At 41.5% G+C, this 20,362-nt stretch overlaps 2 protein-coding genes and 1 long non-coding RNA gene across 3 annotated transcripts; 1 reads left to right on the top strand and 2 right to left on the bottom strand.

Annotated features, from left to right (window-relative positions):
- Nucleotides 1-2,389: 2,389 nt before the first annotated feature.
- On the bottom strand, nt 2,390-9,469 carry LOC148715721 (uncharacterized). The gene is made up of 6 exons (XM_088746587.1): nt 9,361-9,469; nt 8,602-8,816; nt 6,403-6,697; nt 5,943-6,035; nt 4,988-5,121; nt 2,390-3,566 (listed from the first exon to the last, which is right to left on the bottom strand). Exons 1-6 carry the CDS (start codon nt 9,424-9,426, stop codon nt 3,077-3,079), a joined length of 1,293 nt encoding a protein of 430 aa, XP_088602713.1. The 5' UTR covers nt 9,427-9,469; the 3' UTR covers nt 2,390-3,076.
- A 1,457-nt stretch (nt 9,470-10,926) lies between these two features.
- On the top strand, nt 10,927-14,714 carry LOC148715720 (uncharacterized). Its single transcript, XR_015995881.1, has 2 exons — nt 10,927-11,369; nt 12,271-14,714. It is a non-coding gene; the product is annotated as an uncharacterized LOC148715720 (long non-coding RNA).
- LOC148715719 (uncharacterized) lies at nt 14,544-19,219 on the bottom strand. Its single transcript, XM_088746586.1, has 4 exons — nt 17,956-19,219; nt 16,293-17,080; nt 15,910-16,091; nt 14,544-15,778 (listed from the first exon to the last, which is right to left on the bottom strand). The coding sequence occupies exons 2-4, from the start codon at nt 17,065-17,067 to the stop codon at nt 15,065-15,067; spliced, it is 1,671 nt and encodes a 556-aa protein (XP_088602712.1). The 5' UTR covers nt 17,068-17,080; nt 17,956-19,219; the 3' UTR covers nt 14,544-15,064.
- Between the last annotated feature and the right edge of the window lie 1,143 nt (nt 19,220-20,362).

Genomic DNA, 20,362 nt, shown 5'->3' with positions numbered 1-20,362 from the left:
TGTTTTGGCCGAGCGAACACTGGAACTTGCCTCGACGGGGCAAGTTCCAGTGCTCCGGCGGCTGCCTGTGCATTCTCGGTGCTCGAATGACTTGGACGGTCGAACTAAATAATAATTGAACAATATGGTATTAAACCGACAATTTCTTTTGATCGATCCAGCCCAAAAGAGTCTCCCTTTGTTTACAGAGCCCTCCTACGCAGCCCCTAGGCCGAGATGATGAACGAAAGCTTCGATTGGACGGCAGATCGCCAAAGCAGTTTCCCATTACCCTTCGAGATCATACGTCAAAATCTAACCAAAATACCTGCAAAAATAAGCACTTTTCCGCGAAGAGAAAGCAAGAATATTTTACCGACAAAAGAAATTCCTGTAAAGAGTGTACAAATCAAATTGAGACGACAAGTGACTTCCTTCAAGCATCTAAAGAGTGTACAGATCCGAAATGAAGCTGACAATTCACTTCTTTCTTCAAGCAAAGAGTCCTTGAGATGAGCCTTTTTTTCTTTTCGTTTCGTTCAGTTTCTCCTCAAAACAATGCTTCCTTTTTCGGTCAGTGAGCAAAATCGCCAAGCTGATCAAATGAAATTTCTCACAATCTACTACCTAAGGCTTTTCTCAATGTCTTGGCACATACCAGTCGTGGGTAATTGAAGTACTGGGCTAGCATGAAAAGTCCAGCTTATTATATGAGTCAGGTCAGATCAGAACGACCATTTTAATACATGCTGTTCTTTGTAAATGATGACATCTTCATGTAAGAGAGTTGGTTCTAAGAGAGAGCGGTTGTTATTTCTTTTGAAAGAAGGCAAAGATTCCCAACGACAACCCTTTGAGCCCCCCCCCATACCCACTTACAAATTCTCCCTAGTGATCTTTCCATTACCTTCTTCACAGAATTTGATACAATACCCAAACACTTTTCCTGAGCTGATCACTTTAGGAAATCTCATAACTTTCTCTTCTCATCTAGTGATATTGTGGGGGGAAGACTGACTGTGATCACTTTTGTGACTTGAAAGGGTTGTAAAACCCAAACTGATAAAACAGCACAAAACCAACCCCAGGCCTGAAAAGTGCAATTTATCATCTCAGTCAGGTCAGAGGGAATTGAAGCCTTTGCATCTATTTAAGGGGACTCATGTCCTATTGTTTATGTACAAGTACTTTGTACAGATCTTTAAAGGAAACGAGGAAGGCAGTTATTTTATTCAGTCTCTTCTTTCTTGGCTGGTTTTAATCGGGGTAGGGTTTTCTGCCTGAACCATTTTAATGGATGCTGTCCTTTGTAAATGATGACATCTTCATGGAAGAGAGTTGGTTTAAGAGAGTGGTTGAAATCTCATAACTTGTTCTTCTGATGATCCATTCATAGGGGAGAGAACTGATTTTGATCACCCCCACAAGTGCAATATCAATTGAGAAAACTGCTAGAGGTCTAAGTCCACCAAACTGCTCTTTTTTTAAGTTTCTCATGCCCCATTTTCCCAAAGCACATTAATGTAGACATGCTTAGAAAGGTCTCTGCAAGAGGAACACTTTGATATGTATAAAACTCTTTAACTCCTTCATGGGCATGCTCAGCGGAAGAGGTCGAAAACGAGGGGAGGTCCACCAAAGTGGTTTTCCTTAAGTTTGTCAAGCTTCATCTCACCAAACCACACTAAAGTAGTCCTGGTTGGGAAGATCTCTGCCAGAGGAACACTTTCATATGTATAAAACTCAATAGGTTAAGAAACCCCTTAAGATACAGCAGTTAGTTAGGGTTGCAATCTAGGGCTAGGGTTAGGCTAGGGGTTAGGGTTGCAATCTAGGGCTAGGGGTTAGGGTTGCAATCTAGGACTAGGGGTTAGGGTTAGCATCTTCACGTCTAGGGGAATCGCCCTAGAATTAACTCAGTCCTGCCCAAATCTGGCATGAAACTTCCCAAGGCTGGAGGGTTAGCTAACCTGTAATGTGCATTCGAGCATATGCACATGTAATTTGGAATATGCAGGTCCTGCGCTTTTCCTGAGGTGATCATTTCATGAAATCTCATAACTTTTTGCATCTCATGTAGGGATTATTGATCACTTTTGTGACTCGAAAGGGTTGAAGAAACCCCGAAACAGAAGAGCACGAAAGCGAGCAAAAGAATACCTATCCCCCTCTCCCTATCACAATCTTATATGGATAGACCAGCCAACTTCACAGTGACCATCGGTCCCCTGCACCTCCAGTCAAATAGCTATAGTGCTCCATGTAAGGGAATCCAAGATCTTTCTCAGTGGGACTTGATAAATCCAGCACTTCTCAGACCCCCTCACATGGGACAAAGAAGCTATTGTTTTGAAAGCTGTCAGCATTTTGGCATTTCTTTAAAATCAAGCAAACCAATACCAGCTGAGAATATGTAAACACATCGATTTATTTCCTCACAAGACACAACACAATCACTTCAACAACTCACACGTGACAAATGCTATATTCCTTCGCAAACGCTGCCGACACCTCCACTTTTGTTTTTCCAAGGGAAACTGTTCATAGAAAGCGATTTTTAAAAGTGAACCGTCTACGAGACAAGCACAAGACTGAATAAATGTCTCTGCAGCCTTGGAGCCAAGTATGAAATACTGGGGTCCCACTCAATTCAAATTGCATACACGTGTGTATGTTGCAGGTCAAAATTCAATTTTCAATTCAGACTCAATTTTTTTTCTTCTTCTTTTTTTCAACTTCCAAAGATATTTTTTGGCAATACAAAATGCCCTTCTTAAAATCCAATCAAATGGCCTGTGAGAACAGCGTGCATGTTGCAGGTCAACATTGCATCGGAGTGAATTTTTTTTTTTTTTCCAGACCTGGGTTGATTCTCAATTTCATTTGTCTCCTAGCCCTAATTATTCGAGAGGAAAATCGAGAATCAACCCAACTTGAAAAAAATTCAAATTGTGACCCATAACACACATCACAACCATCACGTCAACAAAACGGCAACACTTTAAAATGGCATGAGATGGATGATCAAGTAACAAAATGAATGTTTGTAGCAATGACACGAAAAAGAGTTGTAGTTCTTCAGTGGACTGAAGATATCCTAATCTGCAAAGACGACCTTGTGTATTTGACGGGGGGAAGTGCACAGTTGATACAACCCCGGTCGATTCTTTGGCGCTTTCACAGTAACAGGCACTAGGCTGTCAACACTCTCCCTCCACTGTCCACTGCCGTGTTGCAGTCTGTAAAAGTTCTTTGAAACATTCTTGTACCAGAGAAGAGAAACCTCACCTTCTTGACCAAGGGAATGGATCTGTCCTATCAAAACCTTTGGGCAGTTAAGCCGGCTATCCTCTTCCACCACTGCCACAAAGTCACCGGGTTTGAAAGGGCAGTCATCGGAACTCTGCGGTTGTGCTTGGCCACCGTCGGATCCGTCGTCCAGACGGTCCTCTGCGTAGTCTCTGGCCAGGTCGACAGCAAGCCTCTTTCGGTCATTGGCGGTGCGGCGGTCGTATGTCCGCTGAGCCTGTTGCCGTGAATGTCTGAGCGCGGCCGCCAATGACGCCTTCAGGGCATCTGTGCAGTCCCTGTGAAATGGAAATCTGGTTTTAGAGATGGCTACATTGACAACACTGAATTTAGTGGGTACTGGTCCAAGTGTAAGTTGCATGTTTAAGTTGAGTTTTCATCTTAAGTGTTTGTTTTGTTTTGGTTGCCTGTGGAATGAATGGCCTTAGTACAAGAGAAAATTATAAATTCAATTACAATATTAAGGTCGGGACACGCACAGAGTTAAACTAGAAATAATTAAGACTAAAGGAAATTTGCAAGTCATGAAAAAAAAAAAAATAAATCAATAACAATGGGCCTCCCACAATATATACTTTGCTCTACTTCTATGTATTGAGCACTGTTCTACGAAAATCAAGTCACACTAAATACATATATATATATATGTATAAATTATAAAAGAGCCTAGAGCAACAAATAAATCACAGTAATAGCTATGAAGAAACTGATTACTCTGGTCAAAGCAGAAGACCAGGGTGACATTAATATTGGCACAGTAATTCATTTTTAATTTCTTTTTTTTTTTAAATTTACTGAAAGGGGTTGACTTTATATCTTGGCCAAGAGAGTCCCAGACCTTTGGTCCTTAAAGCGAATATGAAAAATACCATAGTTTGTGCTAGCTCGAGGCAGGTAGTAAGATTGATTTGCTGCACTTCGTGTATTGTAGTTGTGGATACTAAGTACTGAATTAAAGAAGCCATCGAGATAAAAACTCCAATTTTCTTAACAATATCTCATGACTGATGGTATCAAACGCCTTACTGACATCTAAGAATATACCGCAAGAAAAATGCCTGTCAATTGCCCATCAATTGCCCTTTGAAATCTATCAACAACACCAAGTGTAGTGTGATGAGTGGACTGCTAAGCCCTAAAACCAAGTTCATTTTCAAAGAACGCTTTTTTCCTTTTCAAGGAAATCAACTAATCTATTGCATGCAAGTTTTTCAAGGAATTTATTAAAAACAGACATCAAGCAGATTGGTTGATAATTGGATAGACAAGTGTGGGATCCCTTTTTATAGACTGGAATCACATTTGCTAATTTTAAATTGGCCGGCATTACAACCGGTCTCAAAGGAGGTATTGAACAAGATTTGGTCTTGAAATATCTTTTATAAAATTTACTTTTTTTACTCGAATGGATATTTTGAAATCCTTGGGTTATCCATGGCTTTGACTGAAATTTTAATTCTTTCTTAGGTAAGGTAAGGTCAAGACTTTATCTAACGAGGGTTAACACGAAATAGCCGAGGCTAATAAACTTGCGGCCCTCTAGATAATAAATAATGAGTTCTTAAAGAATTGTTAAATGAAATTGTATGTTTATGTTCTGAGGGCCAAAAGTTGAGGCTATCTGCTGTTGCGATCATTAAATAAAGGCATGACTTATTTGCTGAATTGTATAGTAGTAAAAAAAAAAATGGCCACTTACTCTCTACCATATGACCAGGTAATGAATGCAGATCGAAGCATGTTGATTGTCACCGATTTTCCAGTGAGGCTGCGAAACAAACTTTTCATGTGCGCAGAGAATGCGGGTCCTGAAAAGCTTTCACCCTTCCTGTTCTACAAGGTGCAAGTAAAAAGAAAACATTCATGAATGGACAATGAACAGAAATGAACTATAACCAGTTTTAATTCACAATAATAATTATAGTAATAGTAATAATAATAATAATAATAACAATAATAATAATAACCAGTTCTACCATTTTTTAAGACAAATGTTTGCAATTTTCAAACCACACCTCCCCAGTGGGCAAATCACTCGATCTTTTCCTCAAGACTGAAAATGACATTGAACTTGTAAAAAAAAAAATAAAAAAAAACAGTACTGTATGTAGTGGTCAAGCTTTTGCTTTTCTGAGACCCCCTCATGCTGTCCATACCACCATCAGGTTGACACACTGAGTAGAATTAATTTCCAATCCCAGGCACCCCTATGAGGGTGGTTAAGAAATCCCAAGGACCCCTACGAGGGTGCTTAAGAAATCCCATGGACCCCTATGAGGGTGGTTAAGGTTTCAAGGGTAAGACATTTGAGAGATTCACCTTTGAAAGGGTAAGACATTTGAAAGATTCACCCTTAGAAGGGTGAGACATTTGATAGACTCACCCTTTGAAGGGTGAGACATTTGAAATATTCACCCATTTGAAGGGTGAGACATTTGAAAGATTCACCCTTACAAGGGTAAGCAATTTGAAAGATTCACCCTTAGAAGGGTGAGACATTTGAAAAATTCACCCTTTGAAGGGTTAGCAATTTGAAAGATTTAACCGGGTTTTTAGGGGTTAGGGTTGCATGCTATTTTCCAGTTTGAAGGCGATGAGTTGAAGGGTTCCCATGAATATTGTCCAGTTTAGGGCGATAAGTTGAATCTACTTACCAAAAGCAAAAAGTTCCCACTTTCCTCCTTCGTAAGGCGTGGACGAAACTCCTTGATGTAATTTGCAAGAACTTTGTACAGCTCGTGGCCAGGCTAAAAAAAGAAGGACAGATCCTTTTTCAGTTGACTTCCCCTTTTTTAGAAAGCGATGGGAAAATTCTTCGCACAGTAATGAGTATGGTGTCTTTGTTCATGTGAAATCGGCAAAATCTACAATGATCCTTCATAATCGTAAGAAAATAAATAAATAAATAACTAGCTACCCAATTCCCTTGCCGGCTGCAACTTGGCAAATGTTAACAACACATGCTGTCCATTTCTTTTTTCCCTTGAGCTGGCATAAAAACTATATTTTGGAAAGCACATTGTTTGCAAAGACTTTGCAACTGGTACAAATGTTCTTTTCATCAGCGCCACAAGAGCGTTTCGGGCTTTCTTAAAAACTGAGTCCTCATCTCACCTGCAGAGTTAGCTCATCCCGTCCACAGGAGCTTTTGGTTTTGTAATCATTAAAGTGGAGCACAATGGAATCTTCCCTCATCACCAGCAGATTTTGTTCCTTCCGCTGTCGTGCCTCCAAGCTGTCTGGCTCTGTGACAATTCGAAGAGTTCGCATCTCAAGACCCCGGGATGGTGGAATGAAAACATACAGGCTTAAAAGGACCAAGTTGCAGCTTTCCCTGGCTTTCATGTTGACCTCCCAGCTCAATTGAAAGCGTTCGCGTTGGAGTGAGACGGCAGCCACAACCTCGTCCCTAAAAGATTGAACGACGAGGCTGACTTAGAATCGACAAAGAAAGTCCACATAATTGATAGAAAAGTCAAAAATGTTTTTCGTCCTTGTACCTATAGACACCATTCCTCTACCCCTAAGGTTCAGAGAACATCTCGAGTCAACTTTATCTCGGCTAACTAGGGTAAATAAGTCCCTCTTCATTATGGGTGATTTTCATATAAACTTATTCAATTGTGAAAGTCATCCTGAGTCCAATGATTTCTTGCTAATGCTAAACTCCTTTTCTCTTGTACCTTGCATCTCACAATCAACACGTATTACTTAAAGATCAGCAACCTTCATTGATAATATATTTGCAAATACTCATGCTATGAATGCCATCAGTGGTAATCTAGTCTCTAATCATCTTCCTCAATTCCTGATCGTACACAATCTCAGACTGAATTATTTCAATCACAATTTCATATTTTCCTTGGACTTAAAACTAGGAAGACTGGTAGAATCTCATTCAGTGACAGGACAACATCTGTCATTACTGATGGACTAAAGAATGAAGACTGTAGTGAGATATCTGATTTCACCAATGAACTTTAAGTCAAGTATACAGATAAATGCAAGGTTCTGAAAGCTGAATGCAATCTTGACACATTTTGAACATGAATCAACTAATATAAGGACTCAAGCAAAGACTAAACAATTGGATTGAGATAAGTACACATGAAGCATATTATTCTTGAACTCAAACTGTAAGACATGCAATAATAGGTCAAATGTGACATACCAAATCCTCAGTAGAATAGGTCACTACCTTGAGGTTACATGTACTGGAGTTACTTTTTCTGTGACCAAGAGGTTCTGAGCTAGTAAGTGCTGGTCTGGACACTCTGAACTACTGAGTTAAACTAACTAACTGTACTTCTTTTATAAGGAATCGAGCAATAGCAGGAAATTCTCTAGAATTTTGGAAGTTAGGTGTGATCATTCTAAAGGAAATTTATGATGCAAATCCTGTGTGTATGATAATTTGGTTATCATAGGAAATAGTTTCTGAAGATGTAATTCTAAAATTCTAACAAAAAATATTGCAATGTCATGCACAATTGTTAGCCTGCTCACATGTAGACTATATAAAGTTTTAAACTATTATAAAAATGACTTTTCCAAACTCGGTGAAGAGAAATTTATCAATGACTTAATTTTCACGTCTAGATCTGGAATAACATCTCAAGTGATGGTTATAGATGCCAACACTAGATTCAATATTTTGCTATGATCAGATATCTCAACTTGTAAATTATCATGCACCGTGTCGAAAGCTCTCCAAACGCAAAATCAAGTCGTCTACCAAGCCCGGTATCACTAAATGCATTCTTGCCAAAATACAATACAGAGATAAGCTCTATTCCCAGATCCATAGGTGTCCACATTCAAATCCTAATCTGATGTATCTTCGTAAGAACTTCAGGAATAGTGTTGTCAAAGAAAAAAATTATAGCTAGCAAATCCGATGATTTTAAAAATGACTTTTTGTGTAATAAGATGAATATGAGAAAAACATGGTCTGGAATTAGATATCAATCATCAACATTGGTAAAGTAAAAGCTGATTACATTTCCCAGTATTCTTGAAAGTGGTAAAACTGTTGACAATCCCTGTGCTAATGCTAACATCTTTAATACTTTCTCTGTGGGAATGTAGCTAGAAAACACTGACAAAGACATTCCATGTGGGAACTGCTCTCCAACTGCTTTTCTGAAGGGCAATTTTCCTGATTCCCCTGTTACTTCAGTTCAAGTTGATTGATACATATCTCAAATGGACAATAACAAATCCATTGGTCCCTACAGTATACCAGTATCATTGCTAAAATTATTAATTTGCCAGTTTACAGGTACTGGCTCAAAAGAACAAAAGAGAACTCACCAGGGTAGCCAGCGATTTAGGGCTTCGAACTCTTCTCGCGACGAAGGCCGTTCTCTGTCGCCTTGCTTTTGAAATATCGTTGCCTGTGCTCTCAACTGACGAATCATTTGTACATCCTTGAAACTGGGACCGTGTTCCTTATGCAGAAACTTCACCGCATAAAGCAGTGAGCTCACGTGGTTTGAAATTGTCGCCGAACTGCATTGCCTCTCGTCCTAGCAACAACATTTGAGTAAATCCAGGTCACGTACAACCAAAAAACAAGTGAGAGAAATTGGCAGAGCTGAACTGACCGGCGAAGTAGTTCCGGCAGCCATTTTGATTCAAGAGACAAGCATTATGGTCAGCGGTCTAAGGGCGTCATGTCATATTTGTCAAGGTGTCCTTTTTGTCTCAAGCAAGCACGTGCCTCGCCGCGCGAAACGTGACGGCTGCGGGGAGACCAGTAGGGCATTGGCCGAGTTAAAAATATTGCTGACGTTGAACAAGCTGCAAACTTGCAAGACAAGAACGTCTTTTGAAAGCTGGTCAAACAAAAGCAATGAAGCCTGAAAAACTCGAATGATTTATGGGGCACAACGGTTGTATCTTGCTGCACAATTTAAGCCTGAAAATATGGCACAATTTGTGATTTTTCCTTTTCTTTTACCTTTGTTGCCGTCCTATCAGATGGCTTGAGACAGTTTTGCAGTTTTTGTCGGCAAAGTTATTTCCTAAAGGCGACAAGAAACAATTGCCAAAATTCAAATCTGCACTCACCCTGAGAAAGTTGAAATATTGTTCCATGAGACTTAGGCGGAGAAAAACATCTGGTGCTAGGTCCATTCCGAGATATCTCTTCAAAAATCCAAGGTAGCCTTGAGATGAAACAGAAAAACAGAAAATCAGGTCAGGTGTGACGCACGTGTGTGTTGCTTACTTGCTTGCGAGCGAGCGAGATATTTGAATGCGAATAAGCTAGCAAGGTAATTGACTGCGAATAATAAGTGTTCATGTAGTGACTTACACATCATGCGCTCACGCGCTTTGAGGAAAGTGGACTGCGCGACGGCTGCACTTTGTCGTTCAAGGTTCACCGCTCTAGTGAAGTAATTGGAAACAGCATCCAGAAAGACGTCCACATCGGGTGGGATATCTCGCGGACTTAGGGCGTAGGTGAGTTTTTTCCGGGTAGGTGTAGGAGTCAAATGGTGCGGGCTGTCCAATTGGCCAAGGCAATCTGGTTGTGGTGATTTTTGCTGCGTTGCCTGTGCCTCGTGGCTTACAGGCGATAAATTCGAAGTCGAAGTCGAAGTCGGAGGATGTTGCGTGGTTTGATCGTGAAAGTCTAGGATGTGTGATTCGTCGTCGTCGGAAGCATAGCACAGGTCTACGAGAGAGGCCATCTTTTTTTCCCGCTGGTTTTTCTCTCTTAGGATGGGAGAAGAGATTGTTTTAACCCTTGAGTTGTCTTTTGCGGTGTTCAGTCGGCAGCGTTTGGAAGGAATAGAGGCCGATTAGGTGAGATCATGGACTTTTTAAAGTGGGGCTGTGTCGTCCCCTGGGGTTTGACGATTGGACAAAAAGTTGAATTTTTGAGAGCTTAATGCAGGCGCCGCGAGAGAGCTGGGGCTTCCAAAAACTGTTCCCTCAATAGTATAGACAGTGCAGCGCGCGCCTGTCACACTCTCGTGTTTGTGAAATGCGCTGTTTAATTATGAGAGAATGATAAACTTTGAGGATGAGCTAAAAAGTTGAATTTTTGAGAGCTTAATGCAGCCGCCGCGAGAGAGCTGAGGCTTCGAAAAACTGTTCCCTCAATAGTATAGAAAGTGCAGCGCGCGCCTGTCACACTCTCGTGTTTGTGAAATGCGCTGTTTAATTATGAGAGAATGATAAACTTTGAGGATGAGCTAAAAAGTTGAATTTTTGAGAGCTTAATGCAGGCGCCGCGAGAGAGCTGGGGCTTCCAAAAACTGTTCCCTCAATAGTATAGACAGTGCAGCGCGCGCCTGTCACAGTCTCGTGTTTGTGAAATGCGCTGTTTAATTATGAGAGAATGATAAACTTTGAGGATGAGCTAAAAAGTTGAATTTTTGAGAGCTTAATGCAGCCGCCGCGAGAGAGCTGAGGCTTCGAAAAACTGTTCCCTCAATAGTATAGAAAGTGCAGCGCGCGCCTGTCACACTCTCGTGTTTGTGAAATGCGCTGTTTAATTATGAGAGAATGATAAACTTTGAGGATGAGCTAAAAAGTTGAATTTTTGAGAGCTTAATGCAGGCGCCGCGAGAGAGCTGAGGCTTCGAAAAACTGTTCCCTCAATAGTATAGAAAGTGTAGCGCGCGCCTGTCACACTCTCGTGTTTGTGAAATGCGCTGTTTAATTATGAGAGAATGATAAACTTTGAGGATGAGCTAAAAAGTTGAACTTTTGAGGCCTTGATGCGGCCGCCGCGAGAGGGCTGGGGCTTAGAAAAACTTCCCTCGATAGACTAGAATGAATAATGTATGGCGTGCGGCTGGGAGAATCTGGAGTTTGTGAAAGGCGGTGTTTAGTTATGAGAGAATCATAAAGTTTGATCAGAATTAATAGAGGGAACGGGAAGTGGTTATGAAAGCCGGAGAAGTTCAAAGGATAAGAACAATGGGAGCCCTCTGAGGTTGAAGGTAGAAGTCACATTCAAAACAAGATGGCGCTTGCTATGGGGAGACGATTTGGAAGTTATTTTAGACATTTTAGAAGGTGATGAAAGAGTCAATCAGCAGTTTGTAGCAGCAGTTAAGCAGCATGTAAGTTGCGATTGTGCTAATTTAGGTGTGTAATTTCTTTCTACCGACCCAAAACGTTCGCTCGGTGGTATATTCGGGGCATGGCAAGTTACTGAGTCGAGTCAGCCTTTTAAAAATGTTACAGCCCCAAAAATTGGACTTAGATATACATGTCCTAGCTGCAATGACTGATCAGGGTTTTTCTGTAGAAGCTACACTGAATGTCTGGTTTCATATGAGAAGTACTTGCTGGAAACAGCTCACATGGAATTTTATTTATTTATTTATTTATTTATTTATTTATAATAACTTCATTTGCCTAAATAATAAGATAATAATAATAATAATAATAATAATAATACAGACAGATAACAATAGAAATAACATCGAGATGCAAAAAGGCAAAAAGGGTCAAGCCAGAGAGGAACTCAATTCTCATTGACGGCAGCCCCCAGAATAAAAGCAATATGCAATAAAAATAAAACTAAAATGTAAAGGTAAAAATTATTGAAAAAACAAGTTAATTGATAAATGGATATTGGTGCAATATTATTGATATTATTTAAAAATGTGTTCTTTCAGTTTTTTTTTTAAACTTACTAGCAGAGCTAGAGCTAACTACTATGTCACTTGGCAAGTCATTCCAGATTTTTATATATTTATACCAAAAAGAGTTCTTGAGGATATTTGTTCGAGCATAAGGCGTCCAGATTTTGACATTGTTGGTAGATCTCGTCCGACTATTGGAGAAAGTTAAGTAATTACATATAAGTCTACTCTTGAAAAACCATGAATGAATTTGAATAATTGCACTAAACTAAGAAATTCACGACGCGAGTCGAGTGTTGGCCAGCCAAGATACTTCAAACGTTCACTATAGCAATATGTTGCACGAATCGTAATTTTTCTTTGTTGGTTGTAGGTCCAGCAACATGAAATGATCTGCAAAGACTGTGTGAACGACACAGCAGTCTTCACCAAGGATCCATTCAGCCTTTGAGCGTCAGCATACTTGCTGAAGTTGTGGCTTCCGCAATCAGGAAATTCAATGAAACTGAATTGTTACAAAAAGCTTGAGGGATGAACTAAGCAAGTATTCTTTTCAAGAGCCAGAGGAAAGAGGTTTGGAATTCACTGGTATCAAATCAATGTATGATGGGTTTTTTAAAGAATTGAGACCTGGTGAAGTTTTTCAGAAATATCATGCAACAGTCCCGGTGAAGTCTAGGCAGTTCTTCACTGGACTGTCAAGGAATGCTGCCCCATTATGATGGTGGACTAAAGTTGCCGACTGCCTCATTGCATACTACTGTAAGAGAAGCAAGAACTCACTCTGGTGACAATGATCCCACCAGTACAGTACCATCTGAGGGGCAAAAGGGCTGGTCATGTGCTGCACAATTTGTGTGTGTGAGAAATATGCAAGAACCGGTACCGTGGAGAGCCAGCAAGCTATGGCAATACTAAAGGCTGGCAAACTTGACTGTATCAATGATTCAAACAAAGCATGCAAAATCTGATTTCAAGTAATAGAACCGTGGTGGGCTATGGTCAATTACAGAGCCAGCTCCAAGAGTGGTTTCACTAGGAATTGAAACTGTTACAATAACTCTCAAAGCTACTAGTGATAGTGATGGATTGATCATAACTGATCAAGGATGTATTGCATGGCACGATTACTTTGTGTGTGTACGGATATGCTCACAATTCTCCTTCCCAAAGGATGTGAGTGAGAAAAACAAGATCGAAATGAAGCACACGACAGAGGGGAAGTGTCTTTGCAAGGAAATTAGTCAGAGTTGCTAATGAAATGAACAAGGGAAGCAAAGTGAAAGTTCTCCATTTCTATTTCACTTACTTTTGTGAACAACAAATAGCAAAGTTGTTTACAACATTATTAAAAGAAGCTAGTTTCTAATGTTTAGTTCCAAACAATGTGACAATGCCAAATGAAAACTTTCCCATGTGAATGTGGAACTTGGTGTAAATACGATCATAGCTTGTTTGAATGGAATTTGGAGGATTATGGAAAACTACTTATGAATTATTTCATTCTAAAAGCGTGTGTTAACCATTGTGTTAATCACTGTTTGATTGTGAAAAAGTGGTCTGTCATTTCATACTGGCATTTGTGGACGGCGTGCCAATGTTCTTCTCAATTTCACATTAAAAAAAAAAAAAAAAACACACTTCCTATGCTTTCTGTCCTCTTACATTTGTTGTAGGACTGCAGAAGCAAGGCTACAACCCAATTGGCATTGTGTAGTTCCAGAAAATGTCCATACTCCGCTTAAAGAGAGGGTTGAAAATTCTTGGGAATGGGGGGAATCTCAAAGGCCAAAAGCCTCAAGGAAATGTATGAACCTTCATTGCAATTTCCAGAGTGTTGGGAGGGGGTCTTAAGAAAAGTCCCTTCTGTGGGGGGGAGGTATGGATAATATTTATAGAAGTACATAGGGCAAAAAAATTCCAACCTCCCAAACGAGGTCTCTAGTTTTAGTCACACAAACTTGACTTTTTCGTCGACCCTGACAAACCTAGAATTGCCATGAAATTTCTAACGAGCAATCTGACATTCTCTTTCGCTTAAATACGGTAGCATAGCCAGGATATTTAGAAATTCCTGTAAAGAGTCGTGCTACTACACAGCATTTTTACAGTTTGACTTTTTTTGGGCATGGCCACTTGGCATCGGTAAGCTGTTCCCAAGATTTCTTCCCATCTTTCCTTCCTTTGGTATTGCCACTCTGACATGAAATGGATCTCTCCATTCTAATGGTGTTACTATTGTAACCAAACTGATGAAGAACTGAAACCTGTAACAAAATGTTGATGATTGATATGGATGATTTAATAACATATGACTTGGAATCATTTGAGTAAGGAGATATTTAGATTTAATGTTTGAGTTTGGATTTTCTGATTTCAGTATGACTCTTTTTCATAGATTTGAATGCAATTGCGCTCTGCAATTTTCCAAAAATAATATGTCCAAATCTATTTGCGAAAAAAAAAAAAAAAAAAAAAAAAAAAAATAGAAGAAGAGAAGAAAACACCTGTAGATATCAAAAACCCAACCCTTAGAGCAACAATTTAAGATACACACACACACACACAGTGGTTGTTTTCGTTGTAAAACAAGATTTAATGGAGTGGCTTCAGTTTACAAGCGTCCTCCTGAAATAAAACTAGTAGTAGTAGTAGAATCTTTATTTATACACGATAACAATTCAAGGTAAAAGGCTTGTGGGCTCGTGTACTTAACAAAATAGTATCTAGCCAACTTATGATTATACTGAGACACATTTCAAACTAAATAAGAAGCTATACTACAATAAAACATTCAATTTCCTCTCAAACTTAAAAGTACTTGTAATCAGTTGATCTATTCCTAGCCGTCGAACCTGATGAACTGGTAAAAAGTAAAGCTTGTGAAGTGATTGTTTCTCCTGAGATTCTTAAGGGCGAAACTACCTACATTTTTGACAAGATGGTTAACATAGCTAACATAGTACCGAACCTCTATATGCTAAAGAGTCCTAGACCGGCGATCGGTCGCGCCGGTGAGTGACGAACAGAACATGACAGCGAGAACGAGGAAGGAAGGAAGGAAGGAAGAAAAACAAACTAACTCTAACACAATTGAAAAATCTGAACGCGTGCAAAGTCCAAGTCATTCGCAGGCGCAGTCACTGCCATTTAGAATAGGACACTTTTCAGGTTTGGAGAGAGGGGGTCAGAAAGTCCTTCCAGGAAGAATCGTCGGGCAACCTCTTACGGATGGCTTCCAGAGCCAGCAGTTTGGCCTGTCGACCGCGTTGGGCGATGACCGTGTTTGCTACCCTCCGCAGCTGTTCCCAGAAGGCCGCTCGACCACTGGACAATTGAACGCAGAGCAGCTGGGGCACCAGCAGGGCTAGCTCCCCGATGCGTCGGATGCACTGCAACCTATTTCTTTCCACTTCTAAAAGGGAGCACAGCAAGGCCTTTACAGACTGCTTCCTCGTAGTTTTCTGGCCGGGGGGCAATGACTTGGGGACTGCCAGCTCGTAGAGTTGGTGGACGGCCACCGCACTGGCCAGCAGTCGGCTGAAGAGGGCGCCCTTGCTAGTGGAGCTCCTAGCCAGGAGATGGCAGAGATCCAGGTGACGAGCAAACACCCTGCAGACGGGACATGGTGGTTGTCGCCGACAGGGGTCTGCTGGCTCCATCTGCGGCCAAAATCGACCGGCCTTCAGGGCACAGCTCTCCTCTGGGCAGTCACAGGCAGCGGCGCAGATGACAAAGAGGCTTGCCATCTTCTCGGCCACCATTTGACGGTGCGCGTCTGCGACTCGCTGGCTGGTGGCCTCTTGCACTGCCTCCGGATCTTCTTTCCAAGCGCGTCCTCCTGCATTTGCCGCTGTGCTGGCCATGGCAGTTTGTAGTTCCTGTTGGGACAGACAACAAGAAGGGGAAACAAGATTGACGATATACATCACCAGTGCGCCAGGAGGCACACAAATGATCCAACAGGGTTTAACAGTGATGATCTGATCGGTGATCACGAATGTAAGTTTACCTCTTGGCGAAGTGGCTGGTGGTCTCTGAAGAAGTTTGACACGGCCTGCCACGTTTCCTCGTCGGGGAAATCCTCCATTCGGAGACCCGGCACCGACGAGTGCCTCAGGCCCCAGCGATCCTCTGCCTCTGCTTGCGCTGTCTGCCCTTCGCCTTGGCCTGTGGTCGTCGCTCCTGCTCCAGCTGTCATTTAAAAAGTGAAAAAAAAAAAAAATAATAATAATAATAATAGAATAAAATAAAATAAATAAATAGATAAATAGATAAATAAATTAATAAATAAATAATGTGAACAGAAAAAAAAAAAAAAAAACCGAACAAAACAGACAATCAAACAAAAGGCAGCAGTTGGTTAACGTGGTTGCTTTTCAGCCTTATCATTACCTGGTTGTCCGCCCTCAGGCAGCGCCCTTTCTTCCGTGCGCGTCGCCTTGGTTCTAGCACCGCCTACAGAGGAAGCCCTTCTCTTTTTTCTCCTAGCAAGGCCGGCGACAGCCGTGGAGGTGGTGGCTTCTGCTGCCCTTTCGGCCCCACCGCCGTCCCCTTCGGACGAGGAGTCACTCTGCCGCCCAGGTTGGCTAGCTAGCCGCGCGAGCAGATCGCAGAGCAGTCTGTCCGTCTCTCGGGAGGACTGGCGTTGCGCAGTGCCGTCGCTGGACGACTTGCCGATTTCCCGCATGACGCTTTGCGGACACTCTATCAGGGGTTCGTCGGCGTCGTCGTCTTCCTCGTTGCTGGGGCTGGATCCCTCCGCGGCTGACGACTCGTCGCCCTCTCTCCAAGCTGGGTTCAGGTTGGAGTGAAGCGTTTCTAAGGTCTCCGGCGAGAGGGCTTCAAAGGTGGCGAAGCTCACGCCGTACTCCACCATGGCGGACGCAAGGTACTGCGGACAGAATGTTCCGCTCTGATATCTGATGGCCGCGTACCTGAGGTTTAGGAGTCGCGCCCTGCTGAGACCTGAGCCCGCGGTGGTTGCCCGACTTACCAAGCAGGCCACGTCGCACACAGCCAGTCGCCTCAACGTCAAATTACTGGCTTTCGCCGACACTGTTATGTTGCCCGGTAGAAAACCCCCGTGGTCTTGCGAAACGAGCTTCCTGGGAAAGCCGTGCGTGTATTCTGGGCTGGCCAGGGACCAGGGAGGTGCATTCCAGACCATGATATTTCCAAACCTACATGGAGACGAAGGATTACCAAACAAGAATTAAGGAAAGAAATTGATTGATTCATTTACTTAAGTATTTCTACAAAGTACAATAGGACCTAAGTCCCCTACCAGGTTTAATTAAATACCAACCCAACCATCTTAAAAAAAAAAGCAGAAAAACAAAAAAAACAGAAACGAAAAACAGAGAGACAAAACTGAGAGACAAACCGAAAAAAACAAACAAACAAAACAAAACTGAAACAAACAAAGCAAAAAACTAAAAAAACAGAGACACAAAACTGAGAGACAAACCGAAAAAACAAAACAAAACAAAACTGAAACAAAAAACTAAGCATCCTATTCCCCCTCCATTCCCTAGATCTAATACGCTCACGCAAAAAGGAGGCAAAAACTAGAATCTAAGAGCTACAAACCGAGTGGGTTTGTAGCTCCGACGACATTTAGGACAGATTATTTTAAAAGTGCGATAATGTTCGCCATCAAAGACGTGTAAGAGTCTTTTAAAGTCAAAATCCTGAAGCTCGCCCCTAAAAGAGCCAAGGGGCTCTGACTGCCTAGCATCAACTGGAATATTGTTCCACAAAAGGAATCATTCTAATCGAGTAAAAGTCTCTGCAAGTAGATGCTTTGCTCATATTTGGTTTAATTCAAGGGAAAAGCTGAGCATCCTTCCTAGGCGAGTCTGACTGGCCGGTAACAGGTGATAAAAAATGATCCAAAGGTCCGGCGGGCTAGATCTATCTGTCCACGAAGTCATTTAAAGAAGAGAAAAAAATAGGAGATCTAAATACTCCGACCATTAGCCAAGGGGTAAGAGTTTAAGCCTAACGCGGAAATCAAATCCAATCATATGAAAATGAAAAAAAACCAGCGACCTACCTGTCCAAGCGAACCAGGTTTAAATTGCTGTCTAAAGGCGCTTGTCTGCTAGTTAGGGCTTCGGTCAACTTTGCCCCGTCACGTCGGAAAAGTTCCCACTTGTTCAGGTCTCTGAGTAGATGTTTGCGACGGGGAGTCTTCTGGGTTGGATCAGACGGTGAGGGCAAAGGAAGCGTGTCTTTCCACCCAATCTCTAGGCTGCGTGTGCAGTAACTTATTGCGCTGGCTGCGTCTTCGAAGGTAAGTGCGTTGGAGACCCTCTCCTCATCAGAGTCGCGAGGCACTATGTGTCTTGGCAGCGTCAGACTGTCCAGCAAGAACAAATCAAAGTTGAAGGCTAGAGGCCTGTCCGGGGATTCTGCGAATGCCAAGGGAAAGTATGGCTGTACAGTCTCCGCGTCCCTTTGGACGGAAAGTGCCTCCTGTTTTCGGTAAAAGGACTGACTGCTCTCCTCTACAAGTTCCCCTTCTGGCACTAAAAATGTCCTGTCCCCGGGCGTCTGCACCTCTTCCTCATCATCGTGGTCGTCAGCTCTGTCGGCGCAAAAACCTCCTATTAGACCATTACCCTACGGCTACCAAAAGAGAAAAGGGAAAAAAATGGGCCAAGTAGAGGAGCGATTTGACCCACCTCCTACCACCTTCTGCTGCAGCCTCTGTGTCAAGCAACTGTCTGAAAATCCAAGACAGACACACTTTTTGTTTGTTTTTTGTTTTTTGTTTTACACAAGTAACAATGGGAATAGATACAGATTGTGGCCATTTCCAGAACGTACCGAGTGCGCGCGACAAAATTGTACACCAAAGATATATCGCAGATCCTGGGTTACTAAAAACAAACAGAAAACATGAGGATCCTACCTTGCTCCAGCGCCACTGGTTTTTCGACTTCTCTGGTTTTTCCTACACAGAACAAGATACGCGATCGTGTTAAGTTGTCTAGGCTCGTTCCAAATGCATTTGAAATCACGGTGAAATGAACTAGCTACGCCTGCTGCCCCAAGAAGTGAAACCATAGGTTAAGAAGGCATAATCGGCGGTTTGACCAGAATATCCGAGTTCACGTCGAATGCCTTACAAAAGTCAAGTAAGCTATCTTTCTCAAAAGTTTCAGCGTAATAGTGGAATTCTCTCTGAACTCTGTCATGAAAACAGAGAACAGATTTGACGGCTTTACCCTGGTTCCACGTGTCATCATCATTTAGTTGATATCATTTACCTTCTTGGTGGACTCTTGTCGTCTCTGCCACTACCGTCGTCACTCTCTTGCGAGGATCTACGAGAATAATGAGAATAATAATAATAATAATAATAATAATAATAACAATAATAGGACTCTAGATTTGCCATTCACCTTTCTCTTTTCTGTATAGTTTTAGATATGCTTTTACTTATCAGATTATTAGACTTTGAATCTGTTCAGATTTGACTCCGCTATCTATAGTTTTCCAGACGCTTTGAAAGAAAAAAGAAAAAAAAAAAAAGGTGCAGATGTGAGCCGAAAGTGAGTTCTTTTTCATCGTTTTATACGCTGTTAATATTTTGTATTGCAGAAGATTTGATGGAAATTATTGCTATATAATAGTAAGGAAAATAATAGTAAGGCATAATGATAAGGAATAACAACAAGGCAATGAGAAAGCTATTTCTGGGAATCATAGCTAAAGCCAGGAATACTGAGCCAAGAAGTGTTCAGCATTATTATCGTAGCTATCATTATTATGAACCGAGGTGTGTATGCACTCGCTTTTCTTAAATTTTTATCAGACATTTCAATGTATTTTTCGATTTTTAAGCATTTTATCGGAATAATAATAGTAATAAAACAAAACGGAAACAAAACAAAACAAAAACAAACAGTTTTTTCGCCCAATGTAAAAGCAAAATAATTATAGTGATCGCTTGAGGCTTTCAGTCGGAATTCGCCAAGTAAATATTTCGCTGTTAGATTCGCTCCGACGAACGAAGGGCTAACGCTCGAAAGGTCAGCTTTTATAATCGTAACGGTGGCCAATTTACCATTTCAACTTTGTTGATATGTTCAAATTATTTCCTTACCCCCACCGACGCAGCCCCAAACATTTTCTTTAGAAACTATCGGCCTTTATTCATTTGGCTGTTAGGTTTGAGACGAGTTTTTCGAAGTGTGTCACCAGATAGCCATTTTATAGTATGGCCACGATCAGATCTTTCGATGGTGAGCTAGCTAGAAAACCAAAATAATATTTAGAGTCGCTTGACCTTGCTAAAGAAACATTTAATACTCTCAAGAGGCTTGAAAGATCGAAGCTTTCAGTGAAAATTCGGTGAGATTTTCTGACTGCCGGGCATTTAGTCTATTTAAGACCATTCCCGGCTGCCGGGCATATGTATATAGCCACAGCGAGTTCCGAGTGGAAACAAACAA

This window comes from Stylophora pistillata, unplaced genomic scaffold, assembly GCF_964205215.1.
Source record: "Stylophora pistillata unplaced genomic scaffold, jaStyPist1.2 SCAFFOLD_1097, whole genome shotgun sequence".
Classification (NCBI taxonomy): Eukaryota; Metazoa; Cnidaria; class Anthozoa; order Scleractinia; family Pocilloporidae; genus Stylophora; species Stylophora pistillata.
Note: the sequence above shows the minus strand (reverse complement) of the source record. Positions and strands in the feature narration are given on the sequence as shown.